This window comes from Thermobia domestica, chromosome 4 (genome assembly GCF_964235325.1).
Source record: "Thermobia domestica chromosome 4, izTheDome1.hap1.1, whole genome shotgun sequence".
NCBI lineage: Eukaryota > Metazoa > Arthropoda > Insecta > Zygentoma > Lepismatidae > Thermobia > Thermobia domestica.
In genome coordinates, this window is record NC_137457.1 from 283,207,114 (window position 1) to 283,229,404 (window position 22,291).

The following is a 22,291-nucleotide window of genomic DNA, read 5'->3' on the forward strand; positions in this document are numbered from 1 at the left end:
CTTCCCTTATCTTCCACTAGCTTTCAAGTCATTTCAAATTGTTCCCTACAATTACATCAGGTTGAAAGCAGAAGTTCCTTATCAATTTAATAGTAATTTGATCGGCACGTTTCTTATCTGTTCTATTTTCACCTCATTTCGACGGGATTTTGGCCTTGTTGACTACGACCTAATTCGGTAGGTTACCGAAGTAGGATAACAATTACATTCATACCAATTTTGGTCGACATTGGTCAAGCCTTTCCTGGGAATTAAAAATTCATAAACATAAAAATGTCAAGGACGGACATTAGAAAAAAAAAAGTATAGCGACTCGCGTCCAAGAGCCAGCAATTTTAAGGGAAGCGTGTAAAAAAAAAAAATGTAACGGGTATATGCAGGATTTGCTGGAACACACTGTAATACAGCAACACCCTCTTCCCTTTTTGTTTCTATTTCCTAATTTTAGATTAAAAAATGAAATGAAATCTTTGAGTTTAACATCCCCCAATTATGTCCATTAGGCTAAGGGAAGACGAATGATTATGTCCATTAGGCTAAGGGAAGACGAATGATTATGTCCTTTAGGCTAAGGGAAGACGAATGATTATGTCCATTAGGCTAAGGGAAGACGACTGATTATGTCCATTAGGCTAAGAGAAGACGAATGATTATGTCCATTAGGCTAAGGGAAGACAAATGATTATGTCCATTATGCTAAGGGAAGACGAATGATTATGTCCATTAGGCTAAGGGAAGACGAATGATTATGGCAAATGAATGATGATGGAAGAATCGGCGGAATGAAAATGTAGGAACAAATGTAAGTATCGCGAGCAAACCCATGGACACGATTTGGTCCACCATAAACTTACTTAAGCGGGGATCGAATCAAGGACGCCACACACTAGAGGTAAGGGCTCTACCACTGAGCCAACGTGCATTCCCTTCAGTTCTTCCAAATGCATGCCAAAGCACATTAGATTTCCTAATTCACACACACTATAGAATTACATATATTTACATTTAAAATAGTATAGTATAATTACCATAGTTAATAAAATTATATAATGCAACATATGTGGATCAAAGCGTTTGCGTCTCCGCGACTTTCTTGTGTGTCGGTCTCCCCCTTGGACAAAATCCTACAGACATCGCTGCACCTGACTCATGTAAGAAAACAGATAGATTACAAGGGAAAAGGGACTCTTAAAAGAAACCTAAAGATGCAAATAACTTGATTTGGCTTTTTTATCAATTGCATTCAGCTTCTGCGCTTACGTGTCGGGAAGTAACACAGTGACACAGTCAGTGGTTTAATTCAACTAGTTTGCCTTTCTTTTTTGACTCAAGGTCTCATTTGCATCTCTCCGAATGTAATTATTATTTGCACTCAATAAACAAATAAAGAACATGCTATATGTATAATCTGGTATTTCCAGTACGGGAGTCCAAACACACTACCCACGTAATTACAAAGTATTGAAACTTGTTTATTCGTTCTAATGTTCTGCAGAAAGCAATCTCATGTTCAAATGAAAGAAAATGGTTCTATGTTCTAAATAAAATCTATGTAAAATTCGGAAGATTTCCACGTGTCTCAAAGGATGATATCCTCGGTTTTGGTGTGATATATTTCAGTTTGCTTCCTATAGGAGTATACAATATGTAATTAGGATCACATGTTACTGGAGATGGCACACGTCTCAGATAGTTTCGAGACGGTAGTAAGATCTTCGAATTCTGGACTCTTTTTTTATTATTATTTAAAAAAATGAAATTATGCCAACTAGGCTAAAGGAGGCGGTCATGGGCGGCGATTAGGGGGCAAAGGGAGCAGTTGCCCTCCCCTTTTTTGAAGTGACCCATTAATGTATATGGTTTCATTTGGAAATTTAAAGTTTTGTTATGCATTAGTGGTTCGTAGAAAAAATGGTGCTATATAATATTTACCGTTGCATGAGTATGTATTGGTTATCTTCCCGTGGAGTTAAGAAAGCTACAGGAATTCGGTTTTATTGCCACGGAAAATGGCCCAAAAATTAACCTATTGGAGATCAACAATTCCAGCGCATTTTAATTTTTTCTTACAAGGGTTCGATATGTTAGTCAGCCACTTTGAAACTAATTAAGGGAACATTTCGAAAAAAAAAATCTTTCACGAGTTATTCTTTAATTGCACAAAAATCGACAGTTCCTAAAATGTCTTCTCTTCTTTCTAATAGTAAGGAATATTGATGAAAAGAGAGTAGTAAGAAACAACTTCTACCGTTTCCATTGTTTTGCAGTAATATGCGGGTAAAGCAGTAGCGTAGCCAGGATGTGTGTTTGGGGGGGGGCAAGTGCTGCTATAGGTACATATAGGAACATTACAAACAAAAAATATATAAACATAAAAATATATAAAAAATTACAAACGTCAAAGTACCAAAGTACATTGTCGGACCTCTTTGGGGGGCCCGGCCCCTCTGCCCCCCCCCTTCCCTACGCCACTGGAGTGAAGTGATGTGTTTAGGGGCGTACGAGTGTATCTACAATTAAATTTAGTGAATTCAACATAATTCTAGGTTTTAGGATTATTTTATATAACTCGATTGTGGAGTGATTCTAAGTATTGTTATGTTTTGATTTGTTCCAAGCAAATGAAAACGAACATGTTTCAGGAAGTTGCAAAAGTAAATATTTCTTTAAATGTCGTAGCATATGGTTGTAGTATTTAGTTTCTAAATGCAGTTCTAGTTTCTAAATGAATTCTTGACCCGACTACGGTAGGATCCACAGTTTTGGAGCTATGGACTTTAAAGTTTATTTTTTCATGTTTTCGGCAGCCTGTAACTCCGAAAGGAAGCATTTGTTTACCCAGGTTTGTCTATATTTTTTGTCTTATCTTGGTGTCAGGAATCATCTCCTAAACATTGTCGATGTTGTTTTGAAACACCCTATTTTATATATATATATATATATATATATATATATATATATATATATATATATATATATATATATATATATATATATATATATATATATATATATATATACTCTGTCCTGAATTTGGGAGAAGTTTCTTTCCAAATACAGGACCAATTTCTCATAGCTCTCTTCATTAACACCTTTCCCTTTGCGACAAACAGAATGACTCTTTGTTTAATAATATTATTGTGTCTACGAATGCGGATTTCTAAATGTAAAAAGCAAAGCTGTGTGTGGGTTTACTATTTTCTTTCTAAGATGTACACGTGTAAGTGAGCGGTTTATATTAATATTGCATCATTTATGACGTTGGAAGACGCAATTTTTTTCTAAGTAGGCCACAAGTGTTTGGTAGTACGGAAGATGTTCTCTATATCCTGAAGCTATTTAATGATAGCCTCACGCGTTCTATACATACAAAGATCTTTTTTGTGTTTGTCTTGGAATTTAGAAGTTAAAAAAAGAAGTGTGAGTACATGTAACATTTATGTATGGAAGTTTGTGTGCGCTTGTAAGACCCTAAAAGGGATGACGATTTTGCAGATGTAGTTTTCTTAGTTGAGATTATTTAAACTTACGTAGCACATGTAGAAGTTAAGAGTTACCGAATTTCCGACTCATCAACATAGCTAACTATACGGGTAACATAACTTCTAAAGTGCAGAAGTACTAAAAAAATATGAGCACAAGTCCTGAATTTTAGGTCTTGTGACGTTTAAAACGTCTGTAGCTAAAGGATTTTAAAGACTTCTGCACTTTACCAATTGTGCTGTTAGATGAGTTTTAGGATTTTTGCACTTCAGGACTTGTACACATAAATTATATTTAGAATTTCTGCACTTGAGTAGTTGTGTCCTTAGATTATTTGTAGGAGTTCTGCACTTTAGGACTTGTGCAAAAGATTATTTTTTGGACTTTCGGACTTAAAACTTATGCAGTTAGATAACTTTTAGGACATCTGTAGTATAGGACTTGTGTAACTAAATTATGTTTATGACTTCCACACTTTAGAATTTAAGCAACTAAATGACTTTTAGGACATCTTCACTGTAGGACTTGTGCAACTAATTTTTTTTTCACTTAGGACTTCTCTAGCAGCTAGGTAACTTTTAGGACTTCTACACTGTAAGACTTGTGCGGCTAGATGAAATTTAGAAGTTTTGCAATTTAGGATTTGTGCAGCCAGATGATTTTTAGGACATTTGCGCTTTAGGACTTGTGCAGCCAGATGATTTTTTGGACATTTGTGCTTTAGGACTTGTGCAGCTAGATGACTTTTATGACTTCAGTATTTAATCTTGTGCAGTCAAATGATTTTAAAAGGACTTTTGTACTTTAGGACTAGTGTGGCTAGATTACTTTTAGGATTTCTGCACGCCTTTAGGTCTTGTACATGTATATGGCTTTTAGGACTTCCGTATGTTGATTATTTATTGGACTTGTTCACTTTCAAACTTGTGCACGTGATGTTCAATACAGTTTTAGGACTTCTGTAATTAGAACTTGTGCACTTTAGGACTTTTGTCACGTCTCCACTATATCTATGGATTTTCACATACCAAAACATGTATACAGGATGTCTTTTGGATGTTCCAAATGACTCATACCTGTTCCGGAGCACTCAGGCTCACCGTAGAAAATTTAAGGATAATACAAACATCCCCAGGATTTCTCTTGAATTCCAATGGGATGCGCCTGTTAGAGGACAATATTTTGAATGTCCAATACTCATCCTGTGATTATCCCTCCAAAAACCCAGAAATGTTCTTCAGGAATGCCAGTGGATGTTTCGTTTCCGGGACATAAGAGAACATTCAGATTTTCGGGTGTGGGCAATTTTCGATAACGCTGAAACACGTATCCCTTTAATTTTTAAGAGTTTATTTGACGAATTTTACACTTCAATTACGCAACTCCTCATATTGGATATTTTCTGAATAAAGAGTTGGAATTTGGAATATTAGAAATTCTCCCGTTTCCCACGTTTTAGGGATTGGATGTTCAAAAAGCCCTGAAATAATATGTATTCAGTTGTTTTCACTGAGAAGTTTTAATACCAAGTTTCATATTCCTTAACTTCAGGAGTTCGTGAGAAGTTCTACTCTTGGCAAAAGCACTGAAATCCCCTTTACACTCCTGAGGATATGTATTTCAAATTATCCTTTCTTAAACCCTTGTATTCGTGTCAAATTGATTTTTCTGTCCAACCTTCACGTTCCTAGCTGCAGTAGTAAAGTCTAGGTATTCATTAATGAGTCATTTTTACTCTTTTTATATAATAGCATAAATATCGTACAGATTAGGTAAAGAACGAAGGATTAAAAACTAAACCTACCTGTACATGAGTCCTCCTGTGCAGGACTCCAATAGCGCACCTCCGAACACACAGACATAGTACTGGGTGCAGTCCGTGGGGTGTGGGTAATAACCAAATTCCTCAGGGCAGTCGAATTCGACCTGCGACACTCCTGCCCCTAGGCGGCGTCTCTGGGAATTGACTGAGTCTGAAAAAAATGAAAATAGATATGTTATTTCCTAGTTTTCATGAAAGATATCGAAAATAAAATATTATTATCATTAATCAGTACTAAGTATGCATTAATTGCGAAGAAATCGACTTTTATTGATTATTCATAGATTTCCTTTTAGTACATCAATTGATTTTCGTGTACGAACACGACATGCAAATAGTTGAATTGGGCATATCAGAGAAAATCTTAATGGGTTTGAAAACTTGTGTTCGCCAAAACAAAACGAAAAGGGCTTCGCTATATTTCTAAGCTGAAAATAGAATTCTATTTTCCATTGTTTAGAATGAGAATTTGCGCACCAAGTCCTTTTCGAAGGTTAAGTCTATGGGCATCCCGTTCTTTGGTGATTATTCCTCAATGGTAGTCCGATCGAGATATGCAACCCCTTACGACAGTCAGCGTGCTCTCTCGAATCACCGTGTCAAATTTGGGTAAGAATGGTTCAGGTATCTCGGAGGAGTACCCGGACAAACGGACGCGTAAGTTGAGTAAAGAGGAGCTTCGCTCGTTTCGTTTTGAAAACTTGCATACAAAACGAAAAGGGCTTCGTCCTATTTTTAATGCTGAAAATTTTATTTTCCATTGTTTAGAATGAGAATTTGCGCGCCAAATGCTTTTCCAATGGCAAGTCTGTGGGTATCCCGTTTTTCGGTGATTATTCCTAGCCATAATTATAAGTATAGCCATAATTATGAGTTCTCTAGCCACAATTATAAGTGTGACGATTGAAATACTCAATAAAATTAATGACATATCCGATCTGGACATACGATCCGCTACGAAACTCAACGCGCACTGTGGAATCATCATGTCAAATTTGGTGAAGAAGGTTAGGCATCTCAGAAAAGTATTCGGATAAACGAACGCGTAAGTCGAGTAAAGAGGAGCTTCGCTCAAATAATTTGAATGTCAAATTTGGTGAAGAAGGTTAGGCATCTCAGAAAAGTATTCGGATAAACGAACGCGTAAGTCGAGTAAAGAGGAGCTTCGCTCAAATAATTTGAATATCTACATTTGTGTTTATTAAAAATTGCCTATGTGCTGTCCAGGATTCGATTCGTGGAGTAACACAACATTTTCAGTGTTGTGTCAATATTGTGAGGCAACTGCGGAGCCTAGTACTGTTTACTTGAATTAAGAAGTACCGAACACCAGTGATGGAATGAGTCACAAACTTAGTTACCCGTGACCCGGAACCAGGTGCGCATCCAGAATTTTTTTTGTTGGGAGGGGGTCCAAAGATTTTTCTGGGGGTCCAATACGTCTATAGAGTATACACTTGTGTTATTCTTCACCCGAAAAGACGATAAGTAATTGTTAATTACTGTCACTCGTTTTCTCAGAAAATCTGATAGAACTAAAGTATTTTTATAAGGAAAGGAGGGTGTAAAATCGGATCTTTCGGCTACATAAGTGATTTCTCTGTTAAGGAAGTAATAGCTATGTTAAGAAAATGTACAAATGTTAGTCAAGTTACGAAGTTGTAAGAGGGTCTGGACCCCGTGAATCTCCCATCTCCAGGGCCGCGATGGCTCAGTGGTAAAGCGTTTACCTCTGGTGCTTCGGGTCCCTTGGTCAATCCCAGCTCGCGCCAAGTGAACTTTGTGGTGGACAAATACCGTATGCGTGGGTTTCCTCGGGTTTTCCCGTTTCCTCCCACTTTATTCATTCCACCATTGCATTTATTTCTCATCATCACCGTCTCCTTTAGCCTATCCGGCATAACCGTGGGACATAAAACTTAAAGATTTCATTTCATTTTCCTCCCCCTCTCCGTAGGTGCCCTCCTGTCCGGAACATTAGGAAACAGGCAGACCTAGTGACCGGACTGACCTTCGACCCGGAGACGACGAAACCTCGTCATACACAAAGCGACTATGTATGAAGGTGTTAGTGTAATTCTAACAAGCATGGCTATGTCTTCTTTCTCTTTCTTCTCACTCTGTTGTTGTATACGTCTGTGTGACATGTGTCCATCACCAACTAACCACAATCTGGGATCGAACCAAGAGCCACTCGCAGAGGTGACTGCTGTATTAGTGAGCCACCGTACCCCGCCATTTGATACTAAATTTGTGAACAAGGATATAATTTGCGAAAATTAATCAAAATAATAATTTCTTGCTTTTCTTCTTTAAATATATAAATTCAGTATGAATTCGTGCTGAACTAAAGTGACAATAGCGTTAAATTATAGTATTTAAAAGCCTACATGTTAACCGCCTGTTGCTTAAACCAGTAATTTCGTTTATTTAAGGATATTGTTTTAATAATATACGTTTATGGCCAACTAGAGCGTGACCAATGAATCTACGTTAATTAGTTAGCAAACATTTATATAATCACAATCACTATGATAATGTACGTACAATACTTTTAAAAAAAAGTTCCTTCGTATTTCGTTTCTTATTTGTGAAGTAACTACCATTAACCTCATTAGCCATATTGGGTTATTTGCAAACGAAACTGGTGTGTACGTCCAAACTGTTTATGTATACTGTACTTCAAGTCTGGAAAAGTAGTTCTACACATTCATGGTATATATTTTTAAATAGTAGGAGCGTACTGAAGTATTTACAGTCTTTTTTCACTCAAATTGAAGTATGTAGAGTCAAGATTTTTTCTCCACTCAATTAATATATTGGTAAATACTCTAGTGAAAATAAAAAATACTATGTTTTGAAAAGTTTCATATATATATATATATATATATATATATATATATATATATATATATATATATATATATATATATATATATATATATAATGACTAAGACATATTGTTGCTAGTTGTAATAGTAATGACGAGTAACTACATAACACTTATACTGAGCAACAATTGAGCACAGACATACAATTGAGCAACATGAGTATATACAGGGTATTTTAAAATGAATATCGGGATGTTAATGCTTTGAAGTATTAATTACATTTAACGTACAATTATAAATAGTACATCAAATGAAAGAGCAACTCAAACAGTTTTTGCTACAAGTGTTCAACGTGAGCACTATTCGTCACACAGGTCAATGGGCGAGAAAGGCCCATAAACTTTCCTCTGGATTTAGGGTTTAGATTTCTGGACTTTCGGCATCTATGGCCATTTAGCCCGTCACGATTTGAGGGATGACGTCCCTCGGCGAGCACACTATCCGGGGAAAGGAAAGGAAGGAAGCGGCCTGGGATCTATAAGTGAGGTACCACCCCGGCATTTTTCTGGTGTGAATGAGGAAAACCCAGGGTGGCTGGCCTGAAAAAGCGTGTTATATTTTTTCAACCGAGTGACCCCATCGGGAATCGAACCCGGGACCGCTCGCACCGAAGGCGAGAGCGTTAGCGACTACGCTACGCGGGGCTCAACTTTCCTCTGGAATATGGCTCAAAACACACTCAATTTAGAGGAGTCTCGTTGCAACTGTACCATCTCGTGGGGATTTCCTGACCACCCAAATGCGAACATTATGAGTGTTCACATCGCCCATTAGGTGAAACGTCGACCCATCGCTGAAGACGACACTATCCAGAAAATCTTCATCGTCATACAGCAACATTTCATTTGCAAAGTTGCACATAAACCGTAGTCTGTAGACTTTAGAGCTTGTAGTAACTGCAAGCCATAAGGATGTATAGTTGTAAGCGTCTCCTTAAAATTCTCTACTACACAGACGCTTGCACTGTAACTGCAGATTCAGTCTTTGCACAATGTAAAACACAAAAAAGCTTCATGCTCGACAATCGCCATCTTTGCTACTAGCGCTTTCTAACGGCAGATAGAGGAAACAGTGCATGTGCATACGTGCATACAAAACTTTTTAAGTGTTCTTCCATTTGATGTATTATTTATAATTGTAAGTTAATCGTAATAAATACTACAAAGTCTTAAATCCTCGATATTCATTTTGAAACACCCTGTATGTATCTTTTCTATTATTCTTAATAAACTAGCTCATGCACAAATTAGGATATGAGAAACCGGCGATCTACACATATTGGACAAGTGTAGTTCGCTATAGGCTTACCAAAAGGTGGCAACCCTACGTGGACCTACACTGAGAAAAATCCGTTCTCCGAACAGCGGTATATTGTACAAACATACGGAATCCTCTTGCTTACTACAGAAATCAGTATGAAGCATACGTTATCCGTATGCTACATAGGCACTGCCCTTAGGTGATACATCATGCCGTTGCAGGATGTCTGATATCTAATAGTCTTCCTTATATTACATACATATATGTATGTTACCTTCGTCAGCTATATGTTATATACGTCCATTTGTATGTGAGATCCGGACCGCCTATATTGTTTTATACGCAAAATACGTACAGATAGAACACTTATACAGAAAGTATTATAAAACATGCGTTTTCGGTTATACGTTTGCTGTACCCTTAAGTCCAAAAACTACAGGATTTACGGATGTAACATACGATTCTACGTACTCCACATTTTTTCTCAGTGTACAGTTTAAAATGAGATCTGAACTTTTGAACTCCGCCGGGCTTCGAACCAGGGTCTCCCATGCCGAAAACGCATACACTGACCATATAGCTACAAGGTACCTCTGTGTAAGAATTTTAGTCTCAAACAAGTGCAATAAAGGCTATCAATCATCCTTAGCTCGGTACAGGGGCGGATCCAGGACCGACTTCTGGTGGGGGCGGTGGGTTGTCATACTGCTACTTTAAGGGCTCCAAACTTTGGGATGGGTTTTATTTATATATATAAAATAAGAAAGTTTCCTCTTCTGGGGGGGGGGCAATCGCCCCGATCGCTCCCCCTGGATCCGCCCCTGGCTCAGTACTCACTAGTGACATCGCAACGCATAGATTAAGATTGCTGCAGAAGACAATTTCAACCAGGACTAACTAATTTTTTATATACTGATAGTCATATAGTGCTTTCATTTTATGGAAATTTTCTGCATATCCAAACAGGTTCAGCATATGTATATTATATACATAAGTAAATGGCATATTGATGTTCGTAAACATATTAACATGTTTTACATACACACACACACACACACACACACACCACATGAATTATGAATAATTGTATTTTCTACTTACAATGTTAAATACACAATTTCTATGTTTTCTAAAAATTAAAGTAAATAAAATATCTATTGTAAAGTTTGTATAGCAAATTGTAGGAAATAAAGTCCAAGTGCCTTTGTGTAAATCATAAGGTATATGTATTTAAAAAACTTTCAAAAACGACATTTTGTTTAGATATTCAAATAAACTTTCTGTTTCTTCTCCCGAGATAGTTGCGTGCATGTTCCTGTTACATACATTCAACACTAATTAAGAAAACAAAAGAAAAAAATGAAAGTGATTAATTAAATCTGATTGCTTAAGTAACAAGTGTGATTTCCTTATATCCATTCCCAACTAAATATAATTCTCTTTTTCCGTGTATTGATTATGTAATCATTATCGAGAAAATACACTGTGAGATTGTTCCAGTAAAATTACAAGGAATTACTGTTGTTATTATATGGTAGTTAAAATTACAGTATAAAGCAAAACGAGAGATACAGTGTATTCAATATTAAAATTAGCAATGATAGTGTATTTTTTCTTAGCTATAGAAACAAACAGAACCACTTCTAAGTCTAGTAAATATGCAGCAATCGAAAATCATGTCAGGTGGACAACTCTTATACTTTGATCTTTTAAAAAATATTACAAGTACTATCAGTGGCGTATTTAGGATTTTGTTTCGGGGGCTGTGCACAATACGGGAAGCAGAGGGCAATTGCCCACTTAAGTTTGAGAATTAAACTATTTTAATTTATGCATAAATTGAAGTTTTAATGGCAAGCATTGCAGACTGGTGAATCTTATGGGATATGATACACACAGAAATTTAGCAGTGAATCTAACCTTTTATTCTATTCATAGAAGAAAAAGGAAGCATACTTTTGGCTTACCTAATTTCCCTTAAACTACTTATTCCCCCCTCTTGATTTTCTTTAATTCAAGCATTTACCTTTATAACTAAACGATGTAAATATTCCTTTGCTATAATAACTTAAGTCCCGTTATGTTGGTATCCGCGTATGTTGGAGTAAAACGCTAGTTTCGCTTATCAGCTCCTCTTAGTTTTGGTGTTACTGACAACGGCCGACTTGAATTATTATAACTAACAACGGTCCAGAGTATGATAGGAGAAACGAAAGAACTAAGAAAAGAAGCAGAAGAATGGAATGGACGAAAGAAAGAAAAAAAAAAGAACGCAGTTCTTACATGGAATGAAATTTCACAAATACAGTATTATTTCCGAACAAAGAGCATAAGAAAATGGAAAGTCAATGAAATTCTTAGAAATGATAAGGAAAGATTATTGTTGTAGGTGGAATGCGAAAAACTAACAAATTTATTCCGGATGGCTTGAGCCCAATAGCCCTCTAAATACGCCACTGAGCACTATAAAACATCCACGCCTTGTACGGGATTTGAACTCACGAGAAACGAGTATTGTGATTGCCAGCCTCAAGGCTTATACAATTACTTTATTATTTTGAAATTATTTTTGTTCTTTTTTTTCTAATTCGCTCAAGCTAACTGACAGAACAATAAAGAAAAGATTATGAATAGATTTAGGAATTTTAGGTGCTGCACCTTATTTATTTGTTTTGCTATTAAAATGTCCAAATTAGTTCTCTTGTCAAGAAAGCATTAAATAAATACTTCTAATTGAGTTTTAATTGCACATTTTTGCACTTTCTTTCAATGCAACCACTTTTTGCACCTTTTCTGGCACATTTTTCAATGCAAGCACCTTTTCTCGCGCTTTTTTTCAATGCAAGCACATTTTCTCGCACCTTTTAAAACTTTTTTTACACTTTTTTTTGTCGAATTAAACAAGGAACACCGAACGTGTGCAGCATCACATTACTTTCGCTTCAGTGCTATACCTTTAGGCGAAAACTATTGAATAGGAAGTGAAAAAAGAGACAGCAGCATCAAACCGATCAATTACGGCTGTCGACAATCAGATTTTTTAAAATGTAGAATGCTTTTCTGCATATAAATATTTACTTAGTTACTACATTTAATTTGATTAGATTTTTAGTTTAGCGTCCGTTTCAGCAGCGAGGCTATATGAGACGTGGACCTAGAGCTTAACATGTGACCCGAATTACATGAACTTCCGCCGGGAATCGAACCTGGGTATCTTAGGTCAAAGGCGCATACACTAACCACTTAGCCACGAGAGGTATTGTTAAAATGTTAAATATTATATCTGTTTTAAAAGTATTTTAAACTTTTGCTTTTAATAATATTGTGTTTTAGGGACTTGTCTTAGCCAGACTTTCATGTTTGAAATTTACACTTTCTTTCAAAATTATGTACTCTTTCTTTTCTTTAAACCAAATTTTGTATTATTTTCTATCAAAATTTTTGAGCTTGAAGTTCTTAGCTCTAATTATCAATAATGTGTTTAGTTAGTTCTGGATGTTGTCTTCACTATACTGACCTTTCAGTTGTTTGAAATTTTAGTGAATAACATAAACACAGTGAAAAGACTATCATGTGATTCCATGTATGAGATACAGGTTATGGATAGCCACTTTATTGTAGGCAACCATGATTTGTTTGCTACTTTGCAGGTTGCATAGAAGCTAGGGAATGTTACAGATTTTAAACGATAAAGATAGCCACGGTTTATTAAAAGAAACCGAATTCAAAAAATTGTTTTCGTTTAAGAGTTAACGTAAGAGTGTACTTAAATTATAATCTACTAAGGCCCACAATCGTAACTGTTTGTTACATTATTGAAGTTCACTGTCCGTTTTCAGCGTCTATAGAAACCTGGCTTAAGCAATTGGCGATACGTCATAATTGTCGGGCATCCAAATTTCTACACTATGCGAAACATCTTGGAAAGAATTACTCGTTTATCTATAGGTTTATGTAAGAATATAGTTTCTATGGTGGGTGGAACTCTGTTTAATTCGGTAGGAAGCCTGTAAACAAGCGAGGATTATTATATGTAGTTCGACTTTAGTGAAAATATGCAAGAACTGTGAATATCTTATTCTTTAATAGCTGTAAACGCCCACCGTTCTCCGATTTTAATCATAATATCGATTAAAAGAAAGGAAAAAGTTATTACTTCATTTCGCGGTATTTATCCTGTGCTGTTATATAAGCCCGCACGACCATACGGTAATGGGGGCTGCATAAATATACGGCGTTATCAAAAACTGCGAAGAATATGCGTACGTTTTCTCATAGTTTCACCCTCCAAATCTAAATCCCTCGAGCCGAAATTAAAAAAAAAAAATCTTCGTACAGGAATAGATCTGATAAAGATTTATCTGTGTGCAAAAACTTAGTTTTCTACTTCATCCTTTATATGCGAAAAGCTGATAATTGACAGATATATCTATGAATCGGAGATCTGTCATGAATCGGACCCATCTGTCCTAACGGAATATCCAGGAACCTCCACATCCTGTGGGGGATTTTCTTGCACCACCACTGAACGATTCAGAATCATGCACTTTTGGATAGAGCAGATTACAAGTCTAAGATAATAACATGCCACCTCAGATCACCAGCTAATAGGTTTGGAGGTATTCGTCTCCAAAGTTAATTTTCCTATGGTATTGACAGCCCTAGATCTGAAATTACGCACTTCTGACCACGGGTCAAATTAAGTTTTTTTCCCCTTATTTTGATGTGAAGAATAGCCTGTTTCTTTGTCGGTCTATTTCATTAACACTCTATATATATGGCATGTAAATATATCGCGCCCTTACGGGTCAGAATACAACAAAGAGAACTTGAAGAGGTCGACCATTTCAAATATCTGGGAAGCATTTTGATGAAAGACGCGTATTGCACCAAAGAGATCAGGTTGAGAATTGCCATAGCCAAAGAAGCATTCAACAAGAAAGGATCACTCTTAACTAGTAAGCTTAATATTGGTCTAAGGAAGAAATTGGTCAATATGGAGTATTTTACTATGGTTCAGAGATTTTGTCATTACGGAAGTTAGAGAAGAAATATTTAGAGAGCTTCGAAATGTGGTGTTGGAGGAAGATGAAGAAAATAAAATGGACCGAAAGTGTAACAAACGAAGATGTTTTAAAGCGAATAGGAGAGAAGAGGATCTTCCAGCCACCATCCTTCGAAGAAAAAAAAAGGCCAATTGGATTGGACACATGTTGAGAAGAAATTGTCCTCTTCATACCGCCATAGAAGGAAACATGGAAGGAAAGCAAGGAATAGGAAGAAGAAGAACACAAGTGATCAATGATTTGAAAAATAGAAGAAAATATTGGGAGTTAAAAGAGGAAGCTGAAAATCGAGAAACATGGAACAAACATTTCGAAGCCCAAACTGAAAATTAAGAAAAGAAAAAAACCCCTCATTAGTCCCAGGACCTGCAAAAAGACAGAATACCCTACAATAGTGTACACATTATTTTGTGATATTAGTGTAGAAGTAGGCCTAGCGTAGGCATGCTATTAACATGGAGCGTATCACCCCTACAGCTATTCACCCTGAACTCTTGGAATTTTCATAATTCATTAATTCTGTGATTATATTACGATATTATTATTACTTGAAAAAAAAAAGTTCTTCACACGTTAATATTCACCAACACTTTCACAGTTTGCACGTAAGTATCATATATAAATATTAATGTTTTATATTAGCCTTGCACTTAATTACGGTACAAACACGAGTTCAAAAATGAAAGAGAAAGTTATTAGTACCGTATTTTTTTTATTGACCACAACTTGTTAAATAGTGCTGGCGTGAACAGCAAGGAGCAAGTGAAAAAAATATCCACATGTTGTAGTGTGTCAAACTTGTGTATTCACGCAGCCTTACAAACATTACGTGATATTATGATGTTTATGTGTATAGAATATATATATGTGTGTGTATTTTTTAATGTAGAAAAGGCACGCAAAAATCAAGAAATGTGAATATATCACTAAACAAATAATAGTAATTACTTGATATACTCATAATACGTATTTGTTTACAGCATGAAGTGAAAGACTAAAAGGTGATGAGTGTTTCATATTCATGAGAGCATTTCTCGAGGACAATTTTTGCACGAAATGCACTGTATCCATTATTATTTTTTCTCTCTTTTTCAGAAAACAAAAAGCAATATATGAATAATAATAATAATAATAATAAATAACAACATGCATAAACATTTTTTAAAAAGTTACATATAAAAATTCGAAGAATCTCTGGTAAAATAAAGTATAAACTATCAATAATGATAATAATAATTTATCATGACCTAGTTTTGTTTACAATAACAAATGTTTTGACTCAAAGCGACAACACAGTATAACATGAGTATACAAAAATTCAAATTAAAAAAGGTATTATGTTTATTCCAATGAGTACAGAAGAAAACCAGTTAAGAATGCTCCAAGAGCATTGCCAGAGCTTAAAAAGAATAGAAAAATGGGGCGGGAAGGATAACTGATTGTTCCTACATGTAAAAGTAAATCTTTTTATTCGCACCTTCTATTTCTCGCAAGAATTCACAAAATATCACGTCTCTATGACTGACGGTTCCCGAGATATGGTTCCTTAAATCTCCCGAAATTCGAACTTTTTTTTTTGGCCACCAGTTATTATTTGGTAGCAAAATGTTTATCATCTTCATAAGTATTGATCAACACCAGTATCATCTCTCTCTAACTTATGGTTCCCGAGATGTGGCTCCTCAAATCTCTAGAAATCGGACATTTTTGGGGCCAATATCGTGGGAACGGTAAGAGTGACGAGAAAAACTCCATCGCTTTCTCAGATAGTTTTTGATGCCTATCGAATGGAGGGCTCAAAGTTGAAAAAAAAAATTGCAAATAACAGACACACACACACAGACATGGAGAATTCAGTAAGGAACTTTGAAAGTTCGTTTAGTATAATCTGTCATTCATTGCTATTGCACTCAGGATATATGATACTTCAATTATTACGCAATATAGGGTAATATACTATACTACCGTCAATTGCCTGTTTTGCTGAACTAAAATAAGAAAAATTAGCAATATGTTCCGTTAATCAGTCACGTTTTACTATTACTAAAGTGCTCTCTGATATCAGCCATTTTTGATCACTTTATATATTTCTCCCCTCTCCTAAGTTGTGGGCCTGAATTCGGATTTAAACAGCATTGAAAGTGTCATTGTTCATTTGAGCGACCCGGAAAACTATGGATTCGACACTAATATGGGTCATTTTCGATCATTTCTATATATACTCTATATATTCACACCCTTCTCCCTCAAGCTGCACCATCAAAGTGAAATTACAAAAACTATCCAAGCCCGAACCTCTTCTATGTTGAAAATTTGATCGAGATCGGTCGGATGGTTGAAGTGTTATTAAGGCACAAACAGTTACTTTCATTTTTATATACAGTATTAATATATAGATAAGTCATACAATTATAAAGAATGGAGGACACAACTTGTATAACAGTAGTGCATACTCACCTTTATTGCAAGAGACTCGTTCGCAGGTCATTTGAGTTTGTGGTGGACAACTTCTTGTCCGAGGGTTTTTCTCAAGGTTCTCCCGTTTTCTCTCCACGTTACCATGTTACCAATTCTTTCATATTCATACAAATTCATAAGTTATCCGTTTCCTTTAGCCTACAGAGTATAACCGTGAAAGGTAACGTAAATCTAAGAATTACACTTCATTCCAATAGTACAGGACTAAGCAAATTCTGTATTTAGTGTGAGGTATTACGCGTCTAGCAGAATTTAAGACAGATTCTCGCTGATTACTAAATTAGGTACGCTTTGTTTGTGGGCGATATGTTTGTTGTATTTAATATGTTTCTTTTGCTTTGTATAAAGTTTATTAGTGTAATTTGCACTGACTATTCTAGTAGCTAGTGTGTGTGCCTTTGGTGGACGCCTACCCGAGTTCGATTCCCGGTGGGAAAACTAAAAAAAAAAATCACTTTACGAGTGGCGTATTTAGAAGGGGGCTTCCGGGCTTAAGTCCCTCCCGAAATCTTACTTACTATAGTAAAGTATATGAAATATTTTGCAGAATTTTCACATTTTCAGGCAAAGCCCCCCTCGAAACAAAATCGCAAATACGCCACTGAACTTCACAATCATTCACTTTAATTAATCATTCGTGTCCTTAACCTAAAGGACGTAACCGTGGGACGTTAATTAATCCCATTTCAATTCCAGCTATAAAAAACAACAAATATAACGTACATCTATCCTGCCGTGTCATTCCTATGAACTATAACACGGCCAGCAAAAGATGGTCTCTGAAGTTTCTTACTACGTGTAGAAATAAAATGCAACCTCTACTTTGGTGCTAGTAGGTACTCAACCACGGTCACTCTGCCTTATACCATTAATTAAATCACCATTATACAGGGTGGCCCAAAAGTAGGTATATAGTACCGTTCTGATCAACTCATTGCATTTTATATAATTTCTTATTGTTATCCACCAGATAGATTAAGTTTCTTTGTTATTTGTTTTAATGTGTTTGTACTTATGTCTTAAACTCGGAAGAGCCGAAGCAAATAAACCCATAAACTAGAAGGTTATACTTGATCAATACAGGGGTGTATAACTACTTTGGGCCACCCTGTAGGTGCACCGAAAAAAAAGCCTTCACACGTGAGCAGTGGCAACGCAGCTGCGACCTGTCAGAGACCTTCTCTTGCTGCTAGCTCCTCTGTAGAAGGATATATTTTATGAGGATATATTGAGGTAACATAAATACCAGAAACGAAGCTCTATGTTTCACAGCATAAATGATAGAATTTCCTAAACTGTGTATCTAGCCTGATTTTAACAAGTTACTAACTGATTTTAGCTAAAGCGCAAAGTTGCAACGGAAAAATGATTGCTTTTCAGAGAGATATATGCCCTATCGCGTGTTCTAGAAATGGCGCAAACGGACGCCAAAGCGCTATTATTTCGATCAAAATAAAGCAAAAATGCTATATAATGATATATCTTCCGGAACTCTCTGGACTTCCATCAACCGCTATAAGGAATCAAAAGTTTCAGTATGTAGCAACGTCGCATATTAACTTAGAACCATTAGCATTGCTCTACTAATCCATTCAGCAGTTACATCGATTGTTGCGTTAATAAGTGGTGCTAGCGTCAACGTGCATCGACTTGTCATCTAAGAATCGATGTAATTATTGGTTGGATTGGTAGATCAACTCTATGGTTCTTTATCAACGACGTTGCCACATAGTGCAGTACGTGTCTATAGACGAGGACTAGAAAGGTATAGAATTGTATACAATTATACTAGGTTTTTTTGCTTTATTTTGACTTGCAGAATAGTGCTGATATATATATATATATATATATATATATATATATATATATATATATATATATATATATATATATATATATATGGTTATAGCTATAGATATATAGATTGTAGAATAGTGATCTGTAGAATGAATATGAATATATATATATATACAGAGGCGGGTCCAAGGGGGGGCTATAGGGGTTATAGCCCCCCCTGGATAAAATGGGCTTCAATCCTGCTTTACACTTGATAGAACTACAAACTATGGTTTAGCCCCTCCCTTGATCATATCCTGGATCCGCCGCTATATATATATATAACGGTCATTTATCAGTTGTAACTTTGAGTTTCAGCTAGAATCAGTTAATAATTTGCTGGAAGTTTACGTTCACAGTTTGGGAAATTCTACTAGTATTTGTACATAGATGCATCATATACACATAAATAGATATAAATGTAGATATGTAGATATAATACAGTCTATTAGAACGTATTTGAAGCAATTCAACATTTCAGTATATTAAGGTTTGCGTCAAAAATTAAGTCTCCATACTGAAGTTGTGCAAGAAACTCCATTAACAACGTCAACATATGTCCATTCAGCACAAAACAGCAATAATAAAAATTGTGAAAGTCCCTTAATGAAGTCAAACCAATCAAAAAATGTACAAAGTTTTTTTTCTTTATTCGTTCCACTGCAATAAAATTATTAAATATTTTTAAAAGCGAATCTATTGTTTATACCTATGTGAAAATATTGGTTCAATACTTTCAAATAAGTCGTTTTTTTCTTTTTTTACTTTTGTTTTGAAGTCGTTTGACGTCCTTGAAATAACACTCTTGATATAGAGACAAAAGTTTTATACCAGTAGAACAGCTAAATGTAAATCGTGTCTGGCCTTGAAGATAAAAATCAATAGTCGAGAGAAATTAAGAAAGAAGTAATGGCAAAAAATAGCATACTTTAGTGTCATAAAATTATATCTACGTATTAAACATTGCCAAGTAAAGATATAATAATGCAATATAGGCGAAAGTTATATGAAAAATGGTCAAAAAGAGAATTCAGTAAATGATTGCATAGAAAATTAAATATTTTGAAAGAGGAATTTATTGATTCTAAAAATCTTACTTTAAGTAGACGGAGAAACTAATAAATACTCTTCTGTTTATCTTCTTTTTTTTTAAAGTTTATTCATTTTAATTCTACAGGATTGTTGGCGTGGAACGGGAAAAAATATCCAAGGATATATACGAGGAAAAGCCAAAAAGTAAAGGGACTTAAACTTCTCGCACTAGAGTTTGGTAACACTGCTAGTATCCAGCGCTGAATTAGTGTCGTCTGCAACACTTCTATGCAAGGTGTCACTCTTAATCCCGCGTTAGTCGTTGGAGTGTAGCAGACTGTTAAACATGGGAACTCCATTGTCTATCTGCACCAAGGAGGAAATGAGGGCAGTGATTCGCTTTTTGTTTGCGGAAGGTGTTAAACCTGCGGAAATTTTTCGTCGAATGCAACCGCAGTATGGTGACAGCTGTTTATCGCGAAGCAAGATCTACGAAGCACTGAACGGAAGAAGATATGTAACCGATGCACAAATCATTGATACAATACAAAATTGGTTACAGGTGCAACCGAAAACTTTTTTTTTTAACCGATTGAATAAAAAAAAAACTTGTGAAACATTGGGAAAAGTGAATTGAAATGTACGGAGATTATGTAGAAAAATAACGTGCTTCAGTTTTCTATCATTAGAATAAATGTACCTTTTCTCAAAAGTTCCTTTACTTTTTGAGTTCCCCTCGTATACATATATATATATATATATATATATATATATATATATATATATATATATATATGAATAAATGCACCTCATGAAACTAAATTGCTGTCTATCAAGTTAAACTGATCACGAATTTAACCCTTACCAAGCGTTAAGGTCCATTTTGACACTAACGATACGCCATTACACTTTATAGATAATGAGATAACGTATAGCCTAAAACTATGATTAACTGATTCTTATGAGTAATTTTCGAGAAAAATCGAAAAAAAGACCTATTTTATGGAGTTAGAAAGTATATCATTCGTTTCCACTAATAATCCAATGATTTTATTCTAGTAAAGAAGAGTGATTACTTATTTATCTAAGGAGGAGGGATGGTGGCTCAATGGTAGAGTGCTTACCTTTGGTGTGTGAAAGGATCCATGGTTCGATAAATGTGATGTACACATGACGCTGTTACTTGTTTTCTTATAATAATTGATGCCATATGAGAACCATATCGCACATAACCATACCATTCACATCACATAACTTCTATCATAGGAATCCGAAATTCAAAAAACTAGGGAAATTTTGATAAGAAGAGGGTAAATGTGAGTCAGTTCAGGGAAATTTTCTTAAGAAAACTACGAACACTGCTTGTATTACATTTAAATCTAAGTTGAACACATTTTGAATATAGATATTCAATATCAATATTCAATATAGATATTCATATTGAATATAGATATTCAATATTTTGAATATAGATATTTTGAATATTTTGAATATAGATATTTTGAATATAGATATTTTGAATATAGATATTTTTAATATTTTCAATATTTTGAATATCATATTTTGAATATAGATATTCAATATAGATATTCAATATCAATACTAGACTTCCCCGTAGCTTTATGGGCAGAGTACTTTGTTTAGTATGTAAATTTATGACTGCATGATTAACAAGTTTAAAACAAGCTTATAAATAACATCTCGAAAACATCAAAATAGCTATTTTGAAATGTTAGTTTATTTAGAGATTTTTTCTTTTTCTTTTTTTTTTCCAAACGGGGACCTGCAGCTTAACGCAGAATTCGAACCATATGAGCTCAAATCAGAAATAGAAGCCAGGTCTCCCGCTACGAGGCCTACGGGAAAGGTTAATCCGAATATCGAATCGGCTCCAACTTTCATAACCTTGCTGTTACAGAAGAACGTAGCATAATATCAGAGAACTAGCTTCAATATAACTAACTAACTCGATGGCCTACGGAACACGGAGGTTCAATGCCGCATTCACAAAACATCTCCACTGACTTCTATTCTTAGTCAACTGGATCCAGTTTCTACTTTGTATTCCTATTTCTGCGAGATCCGTCTTAATATTGTCGTCCCATCTGAGCCTAGCTCTTCCTAATGGTAGTTTTCCGATTGGTCTTCCAGTCAAGACTTTGAAAGTGTTTCTACCTTCTTCCATTCTGGCTACATGACTTGCCTACCTCAGAATGCTAGACTTGATGATCCTAACAATGTTTGGTATACGAGAATTAGCTTCAATATAAATACGAAATTTAATTTTTCATGTTTTTTGCAAATATTTCCTTAATCATCCATGATAACGAGCTATTTTAGTAAAACGTCACGTCTATAGAGCACTGTATGTGTCTATAGAGCTTTAAATATGGAACTTCTTAATTATGAAATCAGCTTTGGCA

General features: G+C 35.4%; 1 protein-coding gene across 7 annotated transcripts in view; it reads right to left on the bottom strand.

Moving 5' to 3' along the window:
* Positions 1 to 22,291, bottom strand: part of Cda5 (Chitin deacetylase-like 5) — a 454,673-nt gene that overhangs the window by 185,589 nt on the left and 246,793 nt on the right. For all 7 annotated transcript variants that reach the window (XM_081756025.1, XM_081756024.1, XM_081756027.1 and 4 more), the window contains exon 2: positions 5,288 to 5,456. In XM_081756025.1, coding sequence (XP_081612151.1) covers positions 5,288 to 5,456 — 169 coding nt within the window. The remainder of the gene's footprint in view (positions 1 to 5,287; positions 5,457 to 22,291) is intronic.